This window comes from Anolis carolinensis, unplaced genomic scaffold, assembly GCF_035594765.1.
Source record: "Anolis carolinensis isolate JA03-04 unplaced genomic scaffold, rAnoCar3.1.pri scaffold_8, whole genome shotgun sequence".
Lineage (NCBI taxonomy): Eukaryota > Metazoa > Chordata > Lepidosauria > Squamata > Dactyloidae > Anolis > Anolis carolinensis.
Window position 1 is genome coordinate 12,437,184 of NW_026943819.1, and position 16,340 is coordinate 12,453,523.

Below are 16,340 nucleotides of genomic sequence, written 5' to 3' on the forward strand. Positions count from 1 at the left end.
TCTTGGTGTCACCTTAGACGGAACACTAACATATAGGAAACACTGCACGAACACCAAGCACAAAGTAGCTGCACGCAACAACATCCTGCGGAAACTGACTGGCAGCGCATGGGGAGCAGACCCACAAGTAATAAGAACATCAGCCCTGGCCTTGTCTTTCTCAACTGCAGAGTACGCCTGTCCTGTCTGGCAAAAGTCTGCCCATGCGAAGCAGGTGGACATAGCACTAAACAAAACATGCAGAATCATCACAGGATGCCTTAAACCTACACCTGTTGATAAACTCTACAAGTTAGCTGGCATTGCCCCTCCTGACATGCGATGGGAAGTTGCTGCTAATGGTGAGAGAAAAAAGGTCGAACACTGTGAAAGCCACCCACTGCATGACTATCAGCCTCCTCCCACCAGACTCAAATCAAGGAAGGGCTTCATGAGAACCACCACTCCCTCCTCTTGATGTTCCTCCAGCAACAGCAAGGGTGTCGCTCTGGGCAGCTAAACCTGGCAATTCTAACTGGATGGCCCCCCATGAGGGTCTTCCTCCAGGGGCAAACCAAGAATGGGCAACTTGGAAGTCCCTGAACAGACTCAGAAGTGGAGTGGGCAGATCTAAAGACAACTTGGCAAGGTGGCACTACCTGGAGGAATCCTCTATTGCACCAAAATGCTAATCCTTGCAAAGAAAGAGCTCTGCAAAAAGGGAGTTGATCTTTTTGCAGAGGCAAGCCACGCCTCAAACAATGTATCAGTTTGCTAGCAGGTGGCTGAGTTTGTCAGTTGGGATTTTGAGCTTGGAGGGAGAGCACAGATATAGACAGGCTCTCTGACTGCGGTCAAGTAGCTGATTTAAATATGCTATGCTGTATATATATTGAACTCTGATTGATTAGTTATTGATCCTATGCAACTACAAGGACATTGTATGATTGCTGAACTGTTTATTTGCCTTCAACTTAAGTAAAGTTTTCCTTTTGTTCTTTCAATTCCTCTGCCTCGTCTGAGTCTTTTGCACATGGTGTTAACTGCACGCTACTGATTCCGCTGCACACTCACCTGGTAACATCCTCCACCTTGTGTGACTGTGGAGCAGAACAAACAACTCCGCATATGTATGCTTGCCCACAATGTCCTGCCTCATGCACGGAGGAGGAGTTGTTTAAAGCTATGGACAATGCGGTTGCTGTTGCCCGTTTTTGGTCTAAAACTATTTAGTTGCTTGTGATTTCCTTTTTTCATCATTTTAAAATGTATTTGTTATGCAATGCTTTTGACACGAAATAAATAAATCCAACATATTCACTTATCCAACATTCTGCCGGCCCGTTTATGTTGGATAAATGAGACCCTACTGTACATCTCTTTGTGAACACATGCAAAGCGGAAGTTCTCTGCCTCTTCCAAATCTAGAAGACAATAACCCCGCCCCCTTTATATGTAAACAGTAAACACACCATTAGCTCCGCCCACAATGTCCACAGGGCCCTGTCAGGCGGCAACTCTCGCGAGACCTGCGGCCTTAAAACCTTCCCTTCTTCCGCCTTGTCTCCAGTGTTGTTCTGAGGCGACGTTATGACAGTTTCTCCGCCATAGGCGCGTGAGGGGTTCGAAGGGAGCGCCGGGAGGGAACGCCGCCATGTCTTTGCCGGGCTCGCCGTCGTCTCTGGGCTCGCGCTGGGCGCCGACCCACGTCCAGGTGACGGTGCTGCAGGCGCGGGGCCTGCGGGCCAAGGCCAAGGGCGGCCAGGGCAGCGACGCCTACGCCGTGATGGCGCTGGGCAAGGAGAAGTTCGCCACCTCGGTGGCCGAGCGCTGTTCGGGCGCGCCCGCCTGGCGGGAGGAGGCCACCTTCGAGCTGCCTCCGCCGCCGCGACAGCGAGGAGGAGGCCTGGGCCTGGGCCACGACGAAGGGGACGCCCCGCTCGCCACTCTCCAGCTCACCGTCTTCCACCGCGCCCTGCTCGGCCTCGACAAGTTCCTGGGCCGCGCCGAGATCAGCCTGGCCGAGCTGCAGGCCGAGGGGGGCCGGCACGCCAAGCGGTGAGAAGGAATACCTTTTGGAGAATGCACTCAAGCAACACACTGTGGCATTTTACTGTACTGCCTTCGGGAAACTGTTTTGATAGTACAGTGATGTACAGGCAGGACCTAAGTTACCAACAAAATAGTGGCCTTCAGGCATGGACAAACTTGGGCCCTCCTGGTGTTTTGGACTTCAACTCCCACAATTCCTAACAGCCGGTAGGAATTGTGGGAGTTGAAGTCCAAAACACCTGGAGGACCCAAGTTTGCCCATGCCTGTAGAGAAGCCATGGTTCCTTTGGTTAGACCTCACCTCGAATACTGTGTCCAATTCTGGGCCCCACAATTCTCTTATGGGTCCAGAAGAGGTCTAGAGACCATGAATTCCTGTGAGGACTGACTTAAAAAGCTGGATCTATTTAGACTGCAGAAGGGAAAGTTGAGAGGAGACATGAGAGCCATGTATAAGACGGAGGTAATAATAATTATATTTTTCTATCCCGCCGCCATCTCCCCGTAGGGACTCGGGGTGGCTAACATAGGGCAAAGCCCAAAAACAATATAACAGAGTAAAAATGGATAAAATCAATTTATTTATTTACTACACTTATAAGCCACCCTTCTCACCCCAAAGGGGATTCGGAGCGGCTTACAAATTACATTCACGTACAATACATTATACTATTATCATAGTACAGTACTAGCATTAAATTACTATATTGTACTATATCATTACATTGTAATATTATTAGTAATTTTTGCAAAAATTCAGATGTCGATGTGCAGGCATGTTTCAGTTTAACAAAGCCTTTACAAAGAAATTTGTTTTTCCAGAGTCTTCTTTTGGCCCGCAAACTCTTTGTCCTCTATGTACGTGGAGATTTTAAAAGTGGCATTGCGATGGTGGAGGGCACCTGTAAAAGCACAGACTTCTGGTGCTGGGTTTCAGCAGTGTGTCTGTAGTAAACACAACGTGATAAAACCTTCATTGGTAAATACTGGGATTCTACTTCAGTTATGCCTACAGTACGAGAGTTTGCCTGCCTACAATATGTGAAGTTGATAACAACTGGCTGCATTTGGTTTCATTGAGCACTGTATGTTTTGGATTGGGTTCTTCCCTAAATGCAGGACTAAATACCTGCTTTCAGTTGTCAAATCTTCAGTTTGCTAGAAAAACAATAATTTTGATTTTTTTTAAAATCTTGTGCACTAGTCATTTCTCTTCTTTTTGTCCTTTGTATGTGGGTTGTGGCTATGCATACCTGAAGATTAGTCACCCAAGAGCATGATGTATGATAATTGCTGTCTTACTAATTGAGTCTAAATGCCATGTTTAAGGTACAGTGTACCCACATATGACCAAGTGCATGTCAGAGAGCTAGATATGAGGCTATCAGCTTCATCCTTTCACATTTCAATCAGGTTTATACATTCCATCAGAAATTATAATTTAAGAGGAAAAATGACAACAAATACAAAAAGCTAAAATCAAATAAAAACTGTTAGTACACTTTTATAAAATAAAAAGATTCTGACTATTACAACTATGCATGTGCAGTAATATGAGAAATAGTTTAGCTTTTATAAATGTCATTTTGTAGTCAAACTGATTAATAGTTATTCAAATTAAGACAAACTCCACAGACATCAGCATTGTAAAATGATAGGTGTCAGCTGCAGATGAAAATGAGGAGATCAGAAAAAAGAATTCAGCTTTCATAAAATAAACAGAAAAGCAAGACTCAACAAGTAATTTTAATGCTTGCATAGGGGAAATGATATGAAATATTTGTGGCAAATGGGTGTTGTAATTTTGTATGAAAGGACTTTTTAAAGTTATTTTATTTATTTTCCCAGATTTTTCACACCCCATAACGCAAGATGTTGTAGAACATTTTTAAAACAATACAGTTAAAAAACTGTTAGTATAAAAATTAAAACTCAAATGTTTTTTTTAAACCCAGTTGAAAACAGTAATAAAAAAGCTTAAACTGCACTTCCTCCCTAAAAGCATTATCTGCCATGTACACTAAAAACCAAAAGCTTCCTTCAATGAAAGTCTGTAATGTCTGGTGGAAAGATAGCAGGAAAGTTATATTACCACAGAAACTTGTCTCTGGTCCAGTGCCTGAGTAGACCATTTGAGAGATACAGTGAGGAGTGAACACAGTCTATTGTTAAAGATGCCAATGGAAGAACGTCATACCTGGAATATTAGCAATACAGATGTATGGCAATACCTACTTCGAATGGCCACGTTTAAAGACAGTTTAACAGTGAGGTCCATATTATCCTCATATTTCAGATGGAGGGTTCAGTAAATCTACTTATGGTGCTCACGGCACAGTGACAGTAGGGATTCCAGGCATGTTATTTAGCAGCATATTTATATTTTCAAGTGAACTATCAGGAAATTATCATCCCTGCTGTTTGAAGACTTCTGCATCTGAAGACTGTTTAGACTGAGTCTAAATACAAATAAGTGTTATCACAGTAATTGCTTCTATATATCTGTTTTAGAATAACTTCATATATCTTAGATGTATGTCAGCACACCATATGAAACTGAAGTTCTACATCAATACCCATTCATACCTGTTCATTCTGTACTAAGAAAAGTGACACTAAGCAAGAAAAAAGCATGAGCTTTCTTTTTGGCTAAGTATTAAACTGAGCTCATATCTTCACTTTTAATTGTAAGTCATCATTTTACTTAGGCGATCCCTCGTAATTTGAGGATGATGGTCCTCCATTTCTTGGAAGACACCTGTGCGTGATTTTTTTTTAATGTGTGGAGGTCAGTGCACGGCCGGTCAACACAGAGTCTTCACAGATTGAGGTCCCAGCAGTGGTGTGATTAACACAATGAGAGTGGCTTCTCAGTCTGTTGCAGCCTTCTTCCGCCTTCACAGCCGTTGTAACATGTACCATGTTATCCTCCACCTGCTCCGCTGTTGAGATATTTGGGTGTTCTGATTGTTCTTGGTCTGTGGCCACTCCTGGGAGTGCATGGCTCCAGTGGTTGTGCCCGCAGGTTCATTGGAACACGCAAGCCCCCTCACCACGTCAAGGTGACAATCCATCAAGGGGGCTTGCGTGTTCCAATGAACCTGAGGGCACAACCACTGGAGTCATACACAAATGATGAGATTATTATTTATAAAAGACTCTCCTTTATAAGTGTGTATCAAAGGACAAGAAATTGCAGCTTTATGGTACAGGAAACTTGAAATATTTGACATAACAAGTCCAGCGAGCTTAACAAGTTTTGCCTTGGGAGATCACATGGTTTACACAGCAATTATAACTATGTGAAGTATGTTTGAAAGACATGTTCTCTTCATATTTCAAAAATCCTCTTCATATTTCTTATCAGGATGAACAGCAAGGTTTAGATTCAAAGTTCCCAACTTATTTTACAAGTGAAAATTAAGGACAGAATCCAGTGGTTTATTTCCAGTGGTAGAACCAATGGGATTCAGAAGAATTCCCTTTTTCCCACTTTAGCCCTTTTCTGTGTTCCCAAACTGTCTCAAGGGCTGGAAGAACCTACAGAACTGGTTTTGGGTGGCAAGGAGGGCTTGCCACCGGAAACACAGAAGAGGAGGAAGAAAATAGAGCTTTGCTGAGTTTATCAGCAAAGGATTAGTTCAGTACAGAGGCTGCAAGTTTTAATTGATCAGAGGAATTACAAATCGTTGCTTGGACTGCCAAATAAAATCTTGCCGTTCTAACTGGTTTTTGTGTTTTCATCTAAAGCTGGCAGTATCTGGAATTTCAAATGTGTCATTGAGGATAAAGAATTGTGTGACGAATGCTGATTTATAAACAAAGCATGCTTCATTTTGCAGCTATAAAGGGGGTGATTTCTGATACTGTCTTCTTGAGAATACATTTTGTTAGCTACAGAGAACTGTTGCAGAATGAGGAAGTGCTTAACTGTAGGGTATCCCACAGTGATGCATTCCACAATTGGTTTTGTCGTATTATATGTTCTTAGAAGGCATTTGGGTAAATCATAGAATCACTTTCTTTTTTCCCACTCCTTTTGCTCTCCTACTCCTTTGATTCTACTCCTTTGTTTTCTTGCCTTGTCTGATGTGTAAACTATATGGCATGCAGCTTTTTGAAACTATTATGGCAGTGCCTCTTATTTTGTGGAGAAGATGCATGTTTCTGCTCTAAAATCTTTTCTGCTAATGGCTTTCTCTTTCTCTCTGTTTCTAGTTCTGCTTTATGCTCTCCTGTTTCGAACTCCATTCAAGACTGTCCTACAGGCCTTCACTTGGTTCTTGTGGCTGTAAGGGAGCAAAAAGGTTAAACGAAGGTGACATGCATTTTAGGCTTCAGCTCAGAAATAGCCTGTTCTTTCTATAATTCCTTGAGGCTGTCTATGATTTTATGCAGTTGTCTTAAGGTTATAATCTTATGTGGAGAAGTGATTTTTGACTGTAGGAGTGCCCTTGTCATGTTCATAGGAAAGCTTAAAAAGGAGTTATATATTCAATAGTAGTTGGAGAGCTTACACTTCCCTCCCCTTGCTAACAAATGTATCTATATCATAGAGCATTTCATTATAATTTATCAGTCCTGCTCCATGTTGATGAATGGTCCTTTTGTTAGGATGCCCACAAATTTGTTGACAGATATGTTCCATTTATGTAACTGGTTTCATCTTTAATACAATCACATTTTGGCGAAAATTTTTAAATGATTGCCTCTTTTTTGTATATCTCTATGATTCATTTGACTGTGTGACCATGTTTTCCTAAAACATCTTGGGAAAATGTTTAGCATATCAGCAGTAGGATTTTTTTTCTCTTCTGACACATGTGCAGGTCCTCAATTCCTAGGATTTTTAGAATTTTAGAAATCTTTCTCTTCTTTTCCCTTCATGTTTTTTACAGTGCACTTGGCAACGATTTTCCTTTTGTTTTGTCAAATACAATTCAAATCACTCTGCACCATCTGTCTGTTAATTTACTTAAATAGACAACTAATTTCTCTTGAGCCAAATAGTGTATTTTATTGAAGTGGTATTGCCTAGTGGTAATTTAAATTCCTACTTGTTCATTTACTTATTCAGATGGTACAAGCTTCACTCCAAACCAGGAAAGAAGGAAAAAGAGCGAGGTGAGATTGAGGTGGATATCCAATTCATGAGGAGCAACATGACAGCCAGCATGTTTGATCTCTCCATGAAGGACAAGTCTCGAAATCCATTTGGCAAGCTAAAAGACAAACTGAAGGGGAAGCGTGGCAATGGACTACCAGACACAGCTTCAGCAATTATTCCTAGCATTAGTCGCTCTCCAGCCGACAGTGAGGAAGAATCAAATGAGAAAGAAAAGAAAAAATCTAAGTTCAAGACACTTTTCACCAAGCCGGGCTTGCAGAAGAATACTCTCTCCCAGTCTATGTCTGTGCTCCCCACTCTTCAGCCAGTGTCAGAAAAACGTCGACTTAATCCCAGTGACTTCCAGTCCAAGTGGGATGATGATGATGACGACAAAACGTTGACCCCAGTTTCAGACAGTAAGTATTTTCTTTTGGTAAGAAAAATATTCCTTAAAATCTTCTGATTTTTAAATTCTTTATTGGGATGTTGTATAGCAAAAGGTATTTTTTATTTTTGTATTGATATTTTCACCTTTTAAACTCCATATATATTGAGGCACTTCGTCAGGAGCTGTGAAAAAAACAGAAGTGCCTTTGCTTTCATGATCATGAGTGTAATAATTGTAACTGAAAACAAAAAGGTCTGTTTAACATAGCACAGATGTTAGCAACCATATGAAAGATCCATATGGGATCTATGAATTAGTCTCCTGTTTTTAACACTGTATCCTGCTTGTTGATTTTAATGATTGTTTTTATTGATGTTGATGTTTTTTACTGGGATAATTGTTTTATTGCTTTGTTACTGTTTTGTTTGTTTTATCGGGCCTGGCCCCATGTAAGCCGCCCCGAGTCCCTTCGGGGAGATGGGGCGGGGTATAAAAATAAAGTTATTATTATTATTATTATTATTATTATTATTATTATTATTATTATTATTATTATTATTATTATTATGTTGGTTTAGACAGGAATTTTCTGGGAACATTGGGACCTATGTTTTCATAATTCTGGTACTGATTTCATCATTCTGATTTCATTTTATCTTTTCAGAACCTTCTAGAACTGAAGATAATTTACTTTCTTTACCATCTGAAACATCTCACAAGAGAACAGGTAGCGGAGATAGTAAGCAATTAAACCAGATGTCCGGTAGCAACACCAAAAAGGATTCCCATTCTCGGTTTGGTGGCCTGAAATCCAAAAATGATCCAGCTTCCCGATCCAATGTGTGTATCAATGGCAGCCATGTTTACATGGAAACTAAAAGTGATACGCTCCCAAAAGACAACATTCCATCTTCCCCTTCCTCTCAAGCATTTCAGCGGAAGCGTCTCTTTCTCTCTCAGGAGAATTTGGCTTCTGAAGTCACTAAAGAACCTGAAGCCATTGGAAGATTGCCCCCTGACAAGGTCCCACCTGGATCTTCCTCACTGGAATCATTTAAAGCTATGACTCTGCCATCATACAAACTGCTTAGTGGTGGGGATTTGCTTGAAAGCCACACTCCCACTCCGGTTATCTCAGACACTCCAAAAGAAACCAAAGAGAACAAAAAGCAGGAGAACAAGAAACCCAGCTTGCTGTCTCTGGTGACAGGAAAAAAGGAAACTAAAATCAACGAAGAGGGGGAAGAGAGCTCTGATAACTCTCTGAAGGCGAAGGGAGTAAAACATAATGAGAAAGAAGTAAAACATAATGAGAAAGAACTGCTAAAGAAAGAGACAAATCCTTTTGAAGTCCCTGTGGATCACAGAAAAGGACATGGCCCAGAGAAGAGCAGTGGCACAGATGTCCCAAATACAAAGGCATCTCTGAACCCTTTTAATGTGGAAGAGGAGCAACCAGAAAAAAGTTCATTTGCTGTGAAACCATCTCAGACCAAGCCAGTCAAGCCCAGGTTAGTTTTGACACACAAGTTTAGATTTAATCAGAAATTAACATTTCTACAGTTTCCTATTACAGGCCATGCTATTAACTGATGCAGGTCATAGGCCAGCACAACTTGGGGTGGGGGGGAGGTGGGGGAGAGAGAGAAGTTACCCAACACTACTTTAGCCTTTGTCACCCATTCGCTTTCATGTGCATGTGATAATTAGAAAATAATCATTTGTTTTAGAATGACCTGCAGGTGATACCTCCCTAAGATGAGAGAGAAATGGTAATATTATGGGTGCTCTATCCTATGTTATGTGTGACCTCTTTTCTGAAGGAGGGGAAGGGAGCGAGTCTCTCCTGCCCACAGAATGGCACCTTGTCTGATGGAACTTCTTCCTCAGGTGGCTGGACTCATCCTTTTTCTTTCTATCACAGGGAAAGTAATGGAAGGAAAAGCATGCAATAGTCTATTGTTTCCCATCCTAGTTAAATGTAGTTGAAAAAAGATCTTGCCCTTTTTGTGCTAAGGAGAAGGGGAAGACTGAGAAACTTGTATTTATGGTAATTTTCTGGCCCCAAAAATTATGTAAGCAGTTGCTGTCTTGGGATGTTGAGCTGGTAGAACCATGAACGTGCATTATAAGTTTGTCAACATATAATTGACATTGCTTATGAACTGAGGTTCTTTTGTTCCTTCCAAACTTAAGGCCTTTTTCCAGTTTAGGAAATACAAAGGGAATAGCTTCCACTAATGCTGTATGGTGACAAAGCAGGTAATATTAATAGCAGTACCAGCCTTTTTCTGCCAGAGTTGAAGGACAATGATCCAAGAGCAAAGGCAATTGTAATGTGGTGTAGGAATGCCCTATGTGAATAAAGTCGGGGCAGGTGATTTCCCAGCTCATGATAATTATCTAGCCCAGGGGTTTTAAAGCCGTGGAGCCTTTTTTGAAGGAAAAGTTTCTTGTGGAGCCCCGAGAAACTTTTCGACACGGGCCGCATTACACTTGAAAATTCGTTGCCACTTTCCACACGCTTTAGAGGCCTCATAGGCCATGCTGCCTAGGAAGCACAAAGCACTGTCTAACATGCAATGCCATCAGTGCACCATACGAGGCCTCCCCAGCGTCACCAGTGCCTTGGAGACCTGGTATGCCATGCAGTGCCGAGGAGCTCCTCGTGCTCCTTGTCCACAGCCAGGCTCCCAGGAGGTCTTGTAGGCCACACTGCCTTAGAAGGGTTCTGCAAAGCACAGTTTGAGAACCGCTGATCTAGCTTATCTCCCATTACTTGAAGGTATCATCGGTGTGGTTCAACTGCTCATACTTGTCAGTTTAAATACCATATATACTACAAACTGAGGCATCTAATTTTACCACAAAAACTGGGAAAACTTACTGACTCGAGTATAAAAAGAGGGTGGGAAATGCAGCAGCTACTGGTAAATTTCAAAAATAAAAATAGATACTAATAAAATTACATTAATTGAGGCATCAGTGGCTTAAATGTTTTTGAATATTTACATAAAACTGTAAGATTGTCTAACTCTGATTACTTTATATACCCGAGTATAAACCTATTCGAATATAAGTCAGCCAAAACCCTCACTCAAACATAAGCTTGGGGGGGGGGGGGCTTTTTCAGCCCTATAAAGGGCTGAAAAACTCAGCTTATACTCAAGTATACATAGTAATCAAATTTCAACATACATATTTGTAATACTATAGTGATTTTGCTTCATTCTTTATGTACATAACTAGTTGTTTATGAAAACTCCTAGGTGCTGTAACTTAGCTCATTTACCTTCTTTACAGTCTTAACATTTGAAATGGAGTGATGTGATTTTTGTTTCTATTTAATCCTTTCTATTTGTATCCTTCTGCTGTGTAAAGTATTTTTGCTATGGCTTGTGAAATACGTTGTTTAAAAGCAGTAAACAGTAGAGGCAATTGTTTTTTATCTATAGCCTTTGTATCCACATTGAGATACATTTTGAGTTTGCTACTAAATAAACAGTGAGTGTTTGATTAGTTTATTAATGACATCCTTATGTGTACTAAGTACTTTTCTAATATGTACCAAGCTGAATAAACCTGTCTCCAGGATGTTTCTGCCTGTCTCATGTTGCATCTGCAACTGACATGCAGGTTTCATTTTGTCCCTTTTACAGACTGGGCGTGTCTTCAGAGGATGAAACCAAAGCCACTTTCACTCTCCCTGTCTCTCCTTCTGCTTCTTCATTCTATCCTTCCTATAGATCTCATAGTGAGAACAACCCTTTTACCTTTAAAGAGGAAGCTGAACAGAAAAGTCAGGCTTCTGAAAGATTTGCTAGTTTAGCAAATCTTTCTATACAGCATTACAGTAATCCTTTCACCCCAACATGGGAAGAACAATCCAAAGAACAAGACTCAAATTCGTCTGCAGTGACTTCTCTGCACCATATTTCTCCTGTTTCTGGGAAGGAAAACAACCCCTTTTCTCCTCATTGGGGGCTAGAATCCCAGGCAGAGGGGCCTGAAAATGTTATTAAGCCCTCCTTGGATTTCCAACATCTTCCTGTAACTCCTGTTTTTGAACCTCAACCTTTTTCTTCTCAACCTTCTAATATAAATGACCCTCTGATATCTGAAGAGGGGAAAGACTCTGAAAGTTTGAAGAGTGCTTCTACTTCTTTTGCTTCTACCTCTCTAAGTCCAAAGCTTTCTGATTCCATGATGCTTCATGTTGTGCCTTCAGAGAAGTCTCAGAATAAAGGTGTGAGTAATCAAACAGATCCTGGATCTGTCTCTATCTCTGCATGTTCTTATGATCAAGTTGAAATGATAGCAGAGACTCAAGCTGATGAAAATGTACACATAGTGCCTCCATTTGAAGAAAACAATGGAAGAATGAAGAAGTCGGTGACCTTTGTCCTCAGTAAGCCAAAAGATAATGAAGTAGTGAGTAGTAGTGATGAAGACGTTTTGGGAGAAGATCAAGTTGAGATGTGGTCTGATAATGAAAATAATATGCTAAAATCTGTTGAAAGGGACAGAAGACAGAGACTTGAACTGGATGTAGAGCCTAGCTCTGCTTCTGTGTCCCATGATGAAAAAATGCATTCTGTTCATAATAGCAAGAAAGCTTCCGCTGATGAAGCTGAATCTGGTTCCTTACTTGAAATTGAACCACCAGTTCCAGTTCCAAGGGTCCATGTGCCTTTGCCAAAGGAAACAACTACATCTAGTAGCAGTTGTCCCCCCACGCCTCCAAAGCCAGCACCAAGGAGTGCTCTGAAACAAAGAAATGCAGCACTTCCTCAAACCAGTGTTTCAGGAGCAGGTGATGTGTCTGTTTTTAAAGAATTGTCTTCAGATAGTTCAGTCTCCAGTGGAAAGTTAGCTGACGCCAGTTCTTTAACAACTTCAGACTCAACTATATTTCCGTTTACAGAAGATGTTAGCAATACAGATCCTTCTGAAAGCATTAATAATCAGCCTAACCATGTAATAAGCACACAAACTTGTATTGCAGTTACTGGAGAGCTGAATTTAAAATCCTCTGCCCTTCCTGTTATTCCAGAAGTAGGATCAGATGATGAACAGCTGAATGATGATCACAAGAGCACTGAAAAAATGAGCTCTCGTGGAGACTTGCCAAGGAGTGGAAATGATTTCAGAGAGAGAGAACCAGCATCAGTTCGAAAAGCTACTGATGACAAACAAACTCTATCTGTTCTAGTGAAAGTGAATAGATTTGACAGCGCTTTAAAGCATGAAGACTTATCGGCCAGTCCTTCAGGAGTAATACAGGGTACAAGAGGATTGGAGGAGAAGAATAGTGAAATAATTAAGGAAAAGAGTAAAAATAATTGTCCTTTTTCTGATAAGGCTGTTTCTCTTTCTAATTCTTCTTTCCATTCTGATGGTCTTGGCTGTAATAATGCAGAATCTCTGAAAACAGCTACGACAGAAGGCTTGGATGCCAAAGTGGAGCCCTCTGGCCAGAAGAAGCTGCTTCAGGCATGGGTTTCACCCTCTGAAACACATCCCATTCAAACTCCTCAGAGTGGTGGATCATATCCTCCCAAGCTAAGGTGAGAAGAACTGGGGTGCTAACAAGAAAGTGTAATACATAACTGATTGCCTTCCACTCTACATCTTAAAATAAAGCATGAGGTTGGATGACACAAAATTTACCTTGCTCATTAATTTGGAGCAACTTCCCAAAGAGAACCAGTATGATTGGATTTTAAGTCCTCAGTAAGCCATGAAATTCAGTGAGTGGCCTTGGGCAAGTCATACTTCTCAGCTTGACCCTGCTTTGTATAACTTTCTCAGAATCTTGGTTGAGAAGCAATTCATAGATTTCTTTCATAAAATAATCAGATTTAAATTTAACAGTGATAAATATCAGAATAGTCTATGAAAAGGTTCCAATATGTTCTGAGTACTTTTCTTATATTCTCAGTTTAGTCATATCAAAATCTGATTTCATGGCTTTTCCAGCACAGTATGTTTAACTTGTTGGAAATTTGTAACAAAACTTGAATGTAATAGAATTCCTTGTGGTCCAAATATTTTTGAACCTTTAAAGATGCCAGCCACAGATGCAGGGGAAACATCAGGCGAGAATGCTACTGGAACATGGCTGAAAAATTCACAGCAACCCAGTGATTTTGGCCATGAAAGCCTTCGACAACACATTTTTGAGTTGGTCCAAACTATTACTGTAAACAGATACTGGAGTAAATGCATGCATTCTCCAAATTTTGAATTTAACGTTCACTCAAGAACTATAGCTGCATTCAAATTTAGTCTGTGTTGTAAGTTGCCACTGGGTAAATATCAATCCAATCCTTGCTTTGAAAAATACATATTAAATGGGGATATTATTTTAATAACTTGGCTCAAATAAACAAAGAACAAAGCAAGTCTACATTTGTGCACATGGCTTCAAGCAGAACCTCAAACCAAATTGTAAAAAAGTGTTCAACCATCTGTTTAAGGTGCAATGGTGTTGCCTGAATTAAATTGTCTCTCTTTCAGACTTCAGCCTGTAAAGCCAATGAATACTACACCAAGCAAACCACCAGCAAAAACTTCGAACATAGCTACTAAGATTATGGATAACCAGAATGAAGCTAATCTAAAGGTATATGGTCTGATATTTTAAAACTGAATTTGGCATTCTAAGACTTTAGCTACCTTTCTGGTAATATAACCAGATGAGAACATAGTTATTTAGTAAAAACAGTGATTTCCTAAAACTGAACTCCATCTTCCTAAAATTATTACATAAAACTGTTAAGGGAAAATCTGTTTGTTACATTAGATAAAAGTGGAGAGAGAGATTTACTTGGAGTTAGAAGTATGCCTTAGTTCAGTGTTTTCTTGCAGTTTTCTTTCTGATAAGGAAATATCTTTTATAAGTGATTTTTAAACAGTAAGCTAAATATACATTCATAAGTGGAAGTTGTGTAAGATTTTGTGATTAATGGTTTTTGTTGCTAAATGATATATTGAATATTTGGGTATAGAATTTGAACAGCGTATTGACTAAAAACTGCAGTTGCTTAATATTTATATCTATGGCATATTGTAAAGATGGCCTTTTCAGTGTTTTTTCTCCCCAGTGTTTGCCACTTGGCACAAAAAGTCAGAGACAGTCACACAGAAGCGTTGTTTTTATGGCCCATAAACAGACTTACTGGCATATACTGAATTTACTGGTTTTGTTAATATGTAATAAGTTTCAGCAGTTGTTTAGGATTGTGTCTTCAGGCAAACATAATTCCAGGAGTTTTTCAGTAAGCCCTGAAACTAACATCCATTTGCCCTTGGGATACCTCTGTATCTCAAATGACTAACCTTTTTCATTCTTCCTTCCAGAAGAAGTATGACTCTTCCGATCCTGCCTACGCTTACGCTCAGTTGACACATGATGAGCTGATCCAGCTGGTTTTAAAGCAGAAGGATTTGATTGCCAAGCGAGATCTCCAGGTGCGGGAATTGGAAAACTACATAGATGACTTGCTTGTCAAAGTCATGGAAGAAACACCTAACATTCTTCGGGTTCAAGCTTTCACAAACAAGAAAGCTGGAAAGATATGAAATGGCCGTACTTACTGGCAGAGGATTTTTATTTGCTCCAAGGAGAATATGTTCTTTAAATAATGATTGCTTGTACCAAAAATTGGGTTGTCTGTCTCTTAAGTTAATGAATGACTAGCTTTATTTTGGAGACTGGTTAATATCTTCTTGTAGTCCAAAGTGACATTGATATTACACAAACAAAAACAGCCTCATACATTTTAGCACACTTGTTATATATTTTGCTGCTCTATCAAGGTTAAAGGCCTTTGATTATATGGAAGGAGGTGTGAGGCAATTTTCAGCTGTGAATTGGTCTGCAAGTGGGACATTGTAATCGTCTTTTTAAATTCGGTACTTTGGTAGTTTTCAAACCCAAGCATTTGACTTGACTTCTTTTTAAGGGCATTTTAAGTATTGGTGTAATATAAGTGTTCATATTCTTATTAAGATGTTGGATAAACTTATGTCATCACAAAGTGCCTTGTTTTGATGAGAGTTAAATCAACTGAAGTCATTGAACTTTCTGCTGCACTACTTCAGTGATTTGTTTAAAGCATATCTGTGCTGTTAATTTCTAATTAATTTGTTCCAGTGGTTTCCCCTGCTCTTCACCAGGGAGGGCTTCAGTAGCTCTACAGTTGGTCTGATATGGGGCTGTGTGCTTTGGCTGCCACAGAAGGAAAAAGGAAATATTATCCTTTGCAGTGGCCAAGAATACACACATGTAAGGCTTAGGCTAACTTAGGTCTGCATATACCAGGGGTCCCCAAACTAAGGCCCGGGGGCCGGATGCGGCCCTCCAAGGCCATTGACCTGGCCCCCGCTCTCAGTTTTAGACTTAGGCTCACCCAAAGTCTGAAATGACTCAAAGGCACACAATAACAACAATCCTACTTGATTATCTCATTGGCCAGAATCAGGCCCACACTTCCCACTGAAATCTTGATACGTTTACAGTATGTTGGTTAAAATTATTTTTATTTTTTAAATATTGTATTGTTCTTTCATTTACCAATATTGTAAATGAAATATTGGAAATGAATGATATGGTAATAATATAATATATTGTGTATACATATAATATTAATAATAATATTATAATGTAATACAATATATTTATTTATTACAGTATTTCTACCCCGCCCTTCTCACCCAACAGGAGACTCAGGGCGGCTAATAATAATCATACAATATAATAATATTGTATAATATAATCATATTAATTATATATTACATATTAAATGT

General features: G+C 40.0%; 1 protein-coding gene across 5 annotated transcripts; it reads left to right on the forward strand.

Annotated features, from left to right (window-relative positions):
• The first annotated feature begins 1,504 nt into the window (after window positions 1-1,504).
• rab11fip1 (RAB11 family interacting protein 1) lies at window positions 1,505-15,848 on the forward strand. Of its 5 annotated transcripts, none has more exons than XM_062960828.1 (6): window positions 1,505-2,037; window positions 7,109-7,557; window positions 8,194-9,040; window positions 11,189-13,096; window positions 14,049-14,154; window positions 14,895-15,848. In XM_062960828.1, the coding sequence occupies exons 1-6, from the start codon at window positions 1,634-1,636 to the stop codon at window positions 15,111-15,113; spliced, it is 3,933 nt and encodes a 1,310-aa protein (XP_062816898.1). In that variant the 5' UTR covers window positions 1,505-1,633; the 3' UTR covers window positions 15,114-15,848. The 5 variants fall into 5 exon arrangements, with proteins under 5 accessions (XP_062816898.1, XP_062816897.1, XP_062816901.1 ...); XM_062960827.1 differs by having other exon boundaries at window positions 1,507-2,037; window positions 14,892-15,848; XM_062960829.1 differs by lacking the exon at window positions 1,505-2,037 and adding an exon at window positions 6,250-6,349 and having other exon boundaries at window positions 14,892-15,848.
• Window positions 15,849-16,340: the final 492 nt, after the last annotated feature.

Coding starts and splice junctions, on each gene's coding strand:
- rab11fip1 (XM_062960827.1), top strand. CDS start 1,634: ATGTCTTTGCCGGGCTCGCCGTCGTCTCTGGGCTCGCGCTGGGCGCCG. Junction 13,097..14,048: donor TCATATCCTCCCAAGCTAAG/GTGAGAAGAACT, acceptor TCTCTCTTTCAG/ACTTCAGCCTGTAAAGCCAA. Junction 14,155..14,891: donor AGAATGAAGCTAATCTAAAG/GTATATGGTCTG, acceptor TCTTCCTTCCAG/AAGAAGTATGACTCTTCCGA.